We start from the raw sequence: 11,464 nt of genomic DNA on the forward strand, positions 1-11,464 counted from the left end.
ATCAATGGAAACAGGATGCACATGAGCTCAATATTGAGTCTCACAGCAAAGGGTCTGATTCCTTATGTAAATAAGGTATTTGTTTTTATGTGCAAAAATTTCTACAAACTTGTTTTCACGTTGACATTACCGTGTATTGAGTGTAAATTGATGAGGGTGGAAAAAATAGTTCATTTTAGAATAAGGCTGTGAAGTAACAGCATGTAGAAAAGGGTCTGAAAACTGCACTGTAAATTGTGACTTTCCAAAAGAGAATGGAGTCAGCCTGGAGGTTTTAAAAAACATTTATTGTTATTTTTTTCCCACGTTAATAGTTTATAGTGGCATGTACTTCATTCACAAAATAGGAACAGGAAAAATTAAAATCAGACAAGAAAAATAGATAGGCTGACACCTTTTTTTTTTTTTTTACATTATCAATATATATATATATATTACACACAGTACACTTTGTAAAACATGACATTGAAAAAAATTATAAATCAAAGCTTGCAATAAGCAGAGTACAAATACATCTGCACTGTACATGCAGAAGACACATGGGTGTGGGTTAGTCAAATCAACCCCCCTAAAATATGACAAGAATGATCCGAATCTTCCTCCGTTTTGACAGGAGTCACTATTGTGGATTCAGGTATAATGGTGGGAACGGTTGATGGAGTCTTGTAGGGTCAAACTAAATGGATCTAGTTGTATAAATAATATGGCTGTTTTAACACCACAACCTCCCATCTATCCCCATAAACACATTTACAGCTGAGCTCCATGCTGATGAGCATTAGCCACATGTTATTTACACAGACTTTGATCAAAATCTAATGTAAAGGCCACGTAGGTTTAATGAAGTGTATTCTCCCAGAATTAAAACAGAGCACTCCAATTAATGTCAAACAACGAGCTCTTAGTCTCTGGGTCAAGTAGTTCAGAGTGTAGCTGTAATTAAATCTATTAGGTAGAAAAAAGAGAGTGGCCATATGAAAAGAAACTGCAATTTAATTATGGGTTCTAGAACACAAAGTGTAGAACACAGGGATAACTATTCAGAGTTCCAGCAGAGTGAATTTATAAACCTTGGCCGGTAGCAACCTTACCTCAGTATAACCAAGGTCACCATTCTGAGTGAAATAATCCTGTCTCGGGTTCATTGGTTTATGAGGGAGGAGCTAAACAAACAATGACCGCAGCCGGGGTCAGGAGTTCAAACTAGAATGAAAGAACAACTAGAGGAGGTTCAAAAGGCCACACGCTCAAAGGCCTCATTCCAAATTGGATCCCTTGCCCCTCAACCAAGGGCACTTGTCGAGATGCAAAAGGACTGGATAGGTATAAGCAATATGGTGGTAGCTTTTCACCATATTGCTTATACCTATCCAATCGTTCCAGAATTACACAAGAACCTAGAGGTAGGGGTTCCATAACTGTATAAAATATAATCATTATCCCTCCTTATTACATTCAGAACTTAAACCACAATGACACACACCCCTAGGCCTACTACTAACTTACCCCACACCTCTGGTCTGTAAACTTGTACATTGCTATGGCCAAGAGTAATCTACTGGGAATGCCCTATATCAATACCTTTATAACGGTTGTCTTCACTTTTGACTTCAACTGAGGATAAAACTGTAAAGTTTTGAAACGCTTTTCCATTTATCTAAAACCAGTTGAGGAAAATATGCCCCCCCCCCGCAGATTCTGTCCACCCCTGTCACTGACACCTTCCAATCACAGCTGTTTTGACACATGGACACACTACACCACCACCTCACAGTTCACGCAAACTGAGCCCCGAACACTTTCACATCACAGGGAATCTTACTGCATATAATACATACTGGTCCACTTTAGACCTAAACTCGTTTTGTAGGAACAAAAAGTACTGTACAACAGAAGGTCGCTAGACAGCTGAGAGGTGTCACCACCTGCTGGCCAGCATCAATACCGCAGGGTGGCCAAGCCTCAACAGGTAGGCACTGGGCACATATGGGTAAACCTTAAAAACATCAAGTCACAACGATAAGCAGTTTAATTTGGTTTCCATGACACAGGCCAATGACGTGAGAGCAGAGATGTATCAAGCATAGAACTAGAATGACTAGAATACTAAAATGGACATTCCCATTCAATGGTCTATGATTCTAATTCTATGGCATCAGGTGTTGTAAACACTCCCAGTTCAGAGGTCAGAGCAGCTGATTGGTCAGCCCTTTATTTGGCAATGAATGGTGACCTCGGGCTGATCTCAAATCACAGCCTATTCCCCATATAACAAACAAGTTTAACCACAAACCCTACATAGCTCTGGTCAAAAGTACACTATATGGAGAAATAGGGTGTAGTTTCAGACATAGCCTTCGTAAAAGGTGATGTTCAAGGTTGTAGTCTCTGATGCGTTAAAATAATAATTGATCAACGTGTAATAACTTGACCATGAGCTAGAACTGGTTGAGGAGCTTGAGGCTATACTGTATACTCTCACATAACATACCCTTCAGCAGCTTGTGAATGAATGTAAACCAAACTATCAATCCATCCATCAACTAACATCTGAAGCTGATCCTTCTAGGCTTTTAGTTACAGCAAGCACCTGCCTGCACGCACACACACACTCTCTCTCTGTGTCCTAACAAATCTGCCTACATACACACTCATGCAGGCACTCCCTCTTTCCCTCTCTTCACAAATCTGACTACACACACACACCCACTCAAGGACACACCTTTCTTAATCTGTTTTTGGACATGAAGAATGCAGCACATGATGGATATTAAAACGTAATCTTGAGAGTGCAAATGCGCCATGTTGTGTGATGACATGATCAAAACCCAGTTGGAGACCCCCCATTTCACTTTAAAATTGGTTTAGTCCAGCATCCCCTCCAATGGGTCTTCTTTGTATAGTCCAGGTTGTCTTTTAGGCACCCCTTGTAACATCCATCGATAGTACAAACCAAACACCACTAAATTATTTGTAAACAAAATTAGGTTTCTTCCATGTAGTTTTATCAGTCTTGGTGATATCTTCCAGCTTCATAGCATCCATTTTATAAACATTGGGTGAAAAATCTGTACAAAATTATTATGTCCCAGTACCTCCTAGCTCAAATTTAGTCTTCTCCCAGTCCAGGTACTTCCTCAGCCGTGGTCCATTTAACACCCAGTCTGTTAGCTTTTGGCACAGGCATTCTCAACTCTGAAGCGTGAAGACTGATTACTATTCCTGCCATCATCAAGTGATGCTGAGATCCATTAACAGTCCTGGGTGGACAATCGGGTCACAGTCAACTAAAATAAAAAATATGTTTACAGTAGGCTGTGCGTGGTTCTTCTGTGCAACTGCATAAATAGTTGTGTGTGTGTAACTTTCTGATGATTAAAAACAAGGCTATATCTATGGTGATGCGTGAAAGGAGTCCGTTTCCATGGTTATGCTGAGTGTGACATTTTCGGAACTACAGGGACGCGTTGGGAGACTGTTTCCATGGTGCCAAAAAAAATAAAAAATGGTGGTATACTTAAGGCATCATATTAGATGGCTGGTTTCTTCTCCTGAGAAGAGAGTGACAGAGATACATTTAGTTGATTAAATCTAGCCTCAGAAGACAGATGTAGTCAGGGGCAGAACTCTGGTTGGCTCACCTTGTTATGACTCCCTCTCCATGATGATTGTGATGGTCTCACTCCCAGCTGTAACACAGAGGTCAGAGGTCTTTATGACCAAAACTATCCATTAGCTACCATCAATACCATTCAGAGCAGAACCTACAGATCAATTGTGAGCAGATACCTACTGTCATTCTCCAGGTGTTCTGTGACGTTGTTGGCATGCTGCTCGTTGCCAAGGAGATGGTTCTGAGACTCGCTGAGAGGACTGGCCGGGACGTCTTCAATACTGGGAAGAAAATAATCGATTTAAAAACATCTGATTGATAATGCATTACTGAACATGTTTAGATCATATTTGATGATATATATAGTGTATGTCAAATAGAAGTCCTCAGGTTTCTGCTTAATCTTAAATCTGACCACTATTTGTTGGCATTGATTGACCTATTGATCATATTTTTTTACCTTTTATTGGCCTCCGGCTGCAAGCTGACTGTGGGCTGTTCTGGGTCAATGTTGACAAGCCGTGATGGGAACGTCAGTCCATCACCCTGACTGTATCACAACACATCACATCACACAGTATCACATCACACAGTATCACGCCACACCACACAGTATCACAACACAGTATCACACCACACCGTGAGAGAGGAGAAAGAAGATAAGAAAAACTCTGGGTTAGAGACTGGAACTCTGGGTTAGAGACTGGAACTCTGGGTTAGAGACTGGAACTCTGGGTTAGAGACATCCCTCACACTAACCTGGTGAAGATGGGTAGCAGCCAGAACTTCTTCTCGTCTCCAAACACCTGGGCGATGTTTTTCCCAAAGCCCAGAGAGAAACCGTTCTTATCAGAACCTGTCCTGAACACTGGAGCCCTGAATGCCTCTGAGGGAGAGAGGGGGGTGTAGAGAGAGAGAGGGGAGGTAGAGGGGGATAGATGGGGAGTGAGAGAAAGAGAGGGGGGTAGAGGGTGAGTGAGTGAGCGTCTGAGGAGCGAGTGAGTGTGTGTGTGTTGAGGGACTGTGTGTTGAGGGACTGTGCGTGAGTTATTTCTATTTTAACCTTAACTTTACTTGCCTAGTTAAGTAAAGAACAAATTATTATTTACAATGATGGCCTACCCCAGCCAAACCCGGACGACGCTAGGCAAATTGTGTGCCGCCCAATGAGACTTCCAATCACGGCCGGTTGTGATACAGCCTGGAATCGAACCAGGGTCTGTAGTGACGCCGCTAGCATTGAGATGCAGTGCCTTAGACCGCTGTGCCACTTGGGAGCCCTTAAAAAAAAGAGTGCGTGTGGGACTGTGTGTGTTACCTATGGTGGACCTGTTCTTCCCTACGAGCCACAGGTGGTAGCTGAAGAGGGAGAGAATGCTGATGCAGAACATGGCCGCCACAAAAAAGAGAAACAAGACATGGAATTTGGCGTGAGTGTCTGGCAGCTCATTCTGGGGAGGAGAGGAGGAGAAGAGAAAAAGAGAGAGAGGGAGAGTCAATGTCAAAAACCAAATGGAGGGCGGGGTGGGGGTGAGAGAGAGGGAGAGGCGGGGCGCCTTGATAACCATGTCAACACAACAAAACACAGCACACACACAACGCCATCACACAACATCCACAGGTGCACTTCATGCCCTGCAACAGCTACACTAAGGCTCTGGAGGCTGGGTTACCTTGGGGCAGTTCTCTGCCGATTTCCTCCGGCAAAGCTTTAGTACAAACAGAGACAAGACTGTTAGACACCAGGAGAGGTCAGACGGAGGGAGGGAAAGGTAGAGATTGAGGGGGAGGTGGTGAAGTGTTAGAAAAGGGTTCAGGGATCAAATAGGAGTCACTTGGGGTGAAAGAAAACGAGGTGGAAGAAAGAGAGAAGGTGTGTTAAAAGAGGACAGAGGAGCAGGCAGAGTCAGGGCTGGTGAGATGGCATGGACAGGAGGACATGGTAGAAATGAACAGAGAGAGAGGAGTGGGGTAGACAGAACAGAGAACAATAATAATGTCTGTGAGGGAAAGAGGGGGGTCAGAGGGAGAGCAAAATCTGAAAAGCTGGGAGGGAGGCCAACTAAGAAAACAAGGAGCGGAAGGGGGGGAAGAGGAAGGACAAAAGAAAGAAAGAGAAAGAGGGAGCTGCATAACAGTGAAGCAGTACAGCTGTGAGGCCACAGTGTTAAGCAGCAGGATGTGGGAGAATCCAAGCAGTTACAACAAACACAAATAGTAGCATTTGACACACACACCACTGTCATCCACACACAGACTGTAGCATTTCATACACTATCTTACATGTGGGAAAAAGCACGCACACACACCAACATCTGCAGCATTGAATGTATGGGTGGGTGGGGAATAACAAGACTAAAGCAGTGGATGCCAGAACAGATGCAGGCTGCAGTGAATGTGAGACCATTACTCACTGTCCAGAACTTGATGAAATACTGCAGTACGGTGGCTGCAATGAACAAACAGTACACCAGAGAGTAGCACAGGAACAGAATAAAGAACTTGTAGTTGGAGAATCCCACACAGTTGTTCACCCTGAGAGAGGAGACAAAAAGTAAGTTGAGTTATGATCATACTTCCTCTGAACATTAGAATACTATGATCTACTGTGGATGTGAGGAAACAGACAACATACCAGGGGCAGTGATGGTCCATCTTCAGCACACACCTAATACATGGAAGAAGAGAGAAGAGAAAGAAGAATGAAAAAAACCTTCGGAATCAGGCCATTCAACGGGAAAAGCAAGACTGGAAGAGAGGAGAGGAGACAGGAAATAGCAGACTCACATGTCGCAGGCAGAACAGTGGTGGCAGCGGTCTGGTTTAATCACCTGACACCGGTCACAGTAGCGGATCGCTGTACACAACACATTAATCCAACTGATAAGCTACACACTCAACGGCCAGGGCTGGATCAATCAACTGGGAGAGAGACAGACAGACACACACACAAACATAGATAGACAAGACAGATAGAGACAGACCTCCAGCCCCGGTGCGTGTGTAGAGGGGTAGGTTAGCGGCAGCCCTCCACAGGATCTCCTGCTGCGACTCTGGTCTCTCCTCCTTCACATACTGCTCCTTCTCTGCCTTAGGCAAGCAGAACTAACAGGAGAGAAAGATGGCAGAGAGAGAGAGAAAGAGGAGAGATAAACAAAACAGACAAAGGAAAATAACTTCAATTATGGTTAGTCCCTTAGCAACATTGTCCATCCACCTGTGTCATTGGAATAAATCTACTCATAGACATCTATCCAGTGGAGCTGTGAGCTACAGCATTGTGGATGTTTCAGGGCAGGTATCTAAAAGGCAGGGTACCTCTTTGGAGGGGTTGGCTGGCCTGGTGAAGATGGTCTTCCAGTAGGACCACACAAACATGACGAAGGACAGATGGAAGAACACCATGTAGATGACTGTAAGAGACACACAGACAGAGTCAGAGACACATTCACACCTGGCTTCAACATAGCAGATATTCATATTTTGACTATCTGCACATGCATAGGTCAAGTGTAAGGGCGCAATTTAGTAGTGTCTACAGTGTGTATGTGTGTTTACGTGTGTCCAAATTGAGCCCAGTCCAGCCAGAGTAAATAAAACTAACTTCAGCCATGGCCCTTGAGCAACAATCCCAATGAGCAGCAAATGGGCCCATTTCAGTAAAAGCCAATCAACCAGTAGAAATCAATCCCATCCAATAGCTACTACTTACTCTTTTCTGCTATGCTGGGGATGGTGACTGCAGGGGGAAGGAAATAAAATAATGTTAAGTTTGCATCTGGTGTATGTTGTGGGTGTCAGACATACTGTATGCAGCTAGCAACAACAAGACACATTCCTGTGGACATTGTTGAATGGCTCATTCTTTTTCTTGCATTCCTGGCAAGCTTTCACCTGTCCAGTTCTTGGACATCAATGCAGAGGAAGGAGAGGGAAGCCACGCCCACTTGAAACAAATAATAAGCATTCTCTATCTTTGCTTCTTCCGTCTTTTACTTAGGTACATTGTTCCAGGTAGAAAATAATGTGAACAGTTCTCTACATCTGGCAAGATGTCGACAGAATAACAGATAACTGAGGTTGGTAGTCTATCGTTGTACCAATGTATGATAGTTTTTAATTAAGTGCTAAAATTGAACAGTTTAATTCGCTAGCTAGCTAACGGGTAGCTACAGAGACAGATTATTTGGCTAGCTATAGCGCTACATTGGCAGGATCAAACTAGCTAACTAGCCAAGCCTTTGTTATCTAGCAGCAGTCGCTCCATTCACTTCCTGTGACCAGCTAACGTTAGCTAGCTAGCACAAATATCAACCATAACACAACGACACTCGCAGTGAAAATCATTTTTTTAATACTTACAAATGCAGAGCTCTACGACGTACGCATAGTAAGACCAACATACGACTAGGGCGATAAAAATCACAGGTATCCAAGCTAAGCCCCGTTGACAGCATCTCAATACGTGGGTGGGCGCCATCTTTACTCTTCCACCCAAACCGAAGGGAGTGTTTGCGTGACGTCACGTACCAAACTCCCATGTGCAATTCCCTTCATCTCCCGGTAGAGTGCGCAAGTGCCCCACACTTGCAAGTGCAGTCCTAATAGCAAAGCTGGCCTGTACAGCCAACTAGTTGTACAGCCAACTAGCTTCAAGTTCCTTGTTCTCCACATCAACAACAAACTATCGTGGTCTAAACACACCAAGACAGTCATGAAGAGTGCACGTCAAAGCCTATTCCCCCTCAGGAGACTGAAAATATTTGGCATGGGTCCTCAGACCCTCAAAAGGTTCTACAGCTGCACCATCGAGAGCATCCTGACTTGTTGCATCACGGCCTGGTATGGCAACTGCTCGGCCTCCGACCTCAAGGCACTACGGAGGGTAGTGCGTATGGCCCAGTACCTCACTGGGGCCAAGTTTCCTGCCATCCAGGACCTCTATACCAGGCGGTGTCAGAGGAAAGCCCTAAAAATTGTCAAAGACTCCAGGCATCCCAGTCATAGACTGTTCTCTCTGCTACCGCACGGCAAGCGATACCGGAGCGCCAAGACTAGGTCGAAAAGGCTTCTTAACAGCTTCTACCCCAAGCGATAAGAATCCTGAACAGCTAATCAAATTGCTACCCAGACTATTTGTATTGTCCACCCTCCCCCTCCCACTCTTTTACGATGCTGCTACTCTCTGTTTACTATCTATGCATAGTCACTTTAACTCTACCTACATGTACATATTACCTCAATTACCTTGACTAACCGGTGCCCCCACACATTTACTCTGTACCCTGTATATAGCCTCGCTATTGTTATTTTACTTTCTACTCTTTAATTATTTGTTACTTTTATTTTTTACTTAACACTTATTTTTCTTAACTGCATTGCTGGCGAAGGGCTTGTAAGTAAGCATTTCACTGTAAGGTCTACAACACCTGTTGCATTCGGCGCATGTGACAAATAACATTTGATTTGATTTCAACAGAGCGACAAATGTTTATTTTATTGTAGGCTATATCATTCGATTAAATGGCTTCTTATGGTAGTTGTATCTATATTTAATTGACTGCAGAAGTGTGTGTGTGCCTGTATGTGTTTTACAGGCAGGAACATTTGTCACGGCCGTTTAAAGGAGTGGACCAAGGCGCAGCGTTTTGAGCGTACATACTTGTTTAATATAAGAATTCGCCACCAAAACAATAAACATCAAACAAACACGTGAAGCCAACGTAGTGCTCACAGGCAACTAAACATGGACAACTACCCACAAAACCAACATGGAAAATGGCAACCCAGATAGGCTCCCCAATCAGAGACAACGATAAACAGCTGTCTCTGATTGGGAACACATCCAGGCCACCATCAACCTACATACCCCTAGACAATACAAAATGCCCATAGATAACAAAAAACCCTAGACAATACAAAAACTAAACAATCCACTCGTCACACCCTGACCTAACCAAATAATAAAGAAAGCAAATATAACTAAAGTCAGGGCGTGACAACATTACTGAACCTGCCATGAGTACCCCTATTCTTTTCAGATTCCTAAAAAGTAAGTTCTATTCACTCACTGTAATACACTTTGGATTACAGTTAAATTATGACAATATCCCTTTTATTGCAAAAAGTAAACACTTTCTCCGTGTAGCCTACCTACAGTTTAAGTCGGACGTTTACATACATCTTAGCAAAATTCATTTAAACTCAGTTTTTCAAAATTCCTGACATTTAATCCTAGTAAAATTCCCTGTTTTAGGTCAGTTAGGATCACCACTTTATTTTAAGAATGTGAAATGTCAGCATAATAGTAGAGAGAATGATTTATTTCAGCTTTTATTTCTTTCATCACATTCCCAGTGGGTCAGAAGTTTACATGCACTCAATTAGTATTTGGTAGCATTGCCTTTAAATTGTTTAACTTGGGTCAAACGTTTCGGGTAGCCTTCCACAAGCTTCCCACAATAAGTTGGGTGAATTTTGGCCCCTTCCTCCTGACAGAGCTGGTGTAACTGAGTCAGGTTTGTAGGTCTCCTTGCTCGCACACACTTTTTCAGTTCTGCCCACAAATTTTCTAAAGGATTGAGGTCAGGTCTTTGTGATGGCCACTCCAATACCTTGACTTTGTTGTCCTTCAGACATTTTGCCACAACTTTGGAAGTATGCTTGAGGTCATTGTCCATTTGGAAGACCCATTTGGGACCAAGCTTTAACTTCCTGACTGATGTCTTGAGATGTTGCTTCAATATATCCACATAATTCTCCTCCCTCATGATGCCATCAATTTTATGAAGTGCACCAGTCCCTCGTGGAGCAAAGCACCCCCACAACATGATGCTGCCACCCCCGTGATTCACGGTTGGGATGGTGGCCAAACAGTTCTATTTTTGTTTCATCAGACCAGAGGACATTTCTCCAAAAAGTACGATCTTTGTCCCCATGTGCAGTTGCAAACCGTAGTCTGGCTTTTTTATGGTGGTTTTGGAGCAGTGGCTTCTTCTTTGCTGAGTGGCCTTTCAGGTTATGTCGATATAGGACTCGTTTTACTGTGGATATAGACACTTTTGTACCTGTTTCCTCCAGCATCTTCACCATATCCTTTGCTGTTGTTCTGGGATTGATTTGCACTTTTCACACCAAAGTATGTTCATCTCTAGGAGACAGAACGCATCTCCTTCCTGAGCGGTATGATGGCTGCGTGGTCTCATGGTGCTTATACTTGCGTACTATTGTTTGTACAGATGAACGTGGTACCTTCAGGCATTTGGAAATTGCTCCCAAGGATGAACCAGACTTGTGGAGGTCTACAATTTTTTTTCTGAGAACTTGACTGATTTCTTTTGATTTTCCCATGATGTCAAGCAAAGAGGCACTGAGTTTGAAGGAATGCCTTGAAATATATCCACAGGTACACCTCCAATTGACTCAAATGATGTCAATTAGCCTATCAGAAGCTTATAAAGCCATGATATAATTTTCTGGAATTTTCCAAGCTGTTTAAAGGCAGTCAACTTCGTGTATGTAAACTTCTGACTCACTGGAATTGTGATACAGTGAATTATAAGTGAAAAAAACTGTCTGTAAACAATTGTTCGAAAAATTACTTGTGTCATGCACAAAGTAGATGTACTAACCGATTTGCCAAAACTATAGTTTGTTAACAAGAAATTTGTGGAGTGGTTGAAAATTAGTTTTAATGACTCCAACCTAAGTGTATGTAAACTTCCGACTTCAACTGTACATTATGTCCTGAAATGCACTTTTCACATTCGTCTTCAGAGACATGCCATCAATTTATAAAGGCCTTCATGGGGAGGTTGTCTACTCAATATAGGCCGAACTGAGCAGATCTAT

The 11,464-nt window shown here is 43.0% G+C and overlaps 1 protein-coding gene across 2 annotated transcripts; it reads right to left on the bottom strand.

The window, feature by feature from the left end:
• Nucleotides 1-268: 268 nt before the first annotated feature.
• On the bottom strand, nucleotides 269-8,106 carry LOC120027775 (palmitoyltransferase ZDHHC20-B-like). 2 transcript variants are annotated; one of them, XR_005473342.1, is made up of 13 exons: nucleotides 7,976-8,106; nucleotides 7,326-7,352; nucleotides 6,932-7,026; nucleotides 6,598-6,718; nucleotides 6,401-6,470; nucleotides 6,249-6,281; nucleotides 6,028-6,148; nucleotides 4,932-5,064; nucleotides 4,373-4,499; nucleotides 4,074-4,163; nucleotides 3,794-3,894; nucleotides 3,642-3,711; nucleotides 269-3,551 (listed from the first exon to the last, which is right to left on the bottom strand). XR_005473342.1 is itself a non-coding variant. In XM_038972802.1 (13 exons), the coding sequence occupies exons 1-12, from the start codon at nucleotides 8,091-8,093 to the stop codon at nucleotides 3,646-3,648; spliced, it is 1,080 nt and encodes a 359-aa protein (XP_038828730.1). In that variant the 5' UTR covers nucleotides 8,094-8,106; the 3' UTR covers nucleotides 269-3,551; nucleotides 3,642-3,645. The 2 variants fall into 2 exon arrangements, 1 of the variants encoding a protein (XP_038828730.1); XM_038972802.1 differs by having other exon boundaries at nucleotides 3,642-3,689.
• Nucleotides 8,107-11,464: the final 3,358 nt, after the last annotated feature.

The sequence above is a fragment of the Salvelinus namaycush genome, chromosome 33 (genome assembly GCF_016432855.1).
Source record: "Salvelinus namaycush isolate Seneca chromosome 33, SaNama_1.0, whole genome shotgun sequence".
In the NCBI taxonomy this organism is placed as follows: domain Eukaryota; kingdom Metazoa; phylum Chordata; class Actinopteri; order Salmoniformes; family Salmonidae; genus Salvelinus; species Salvelinus namaycush.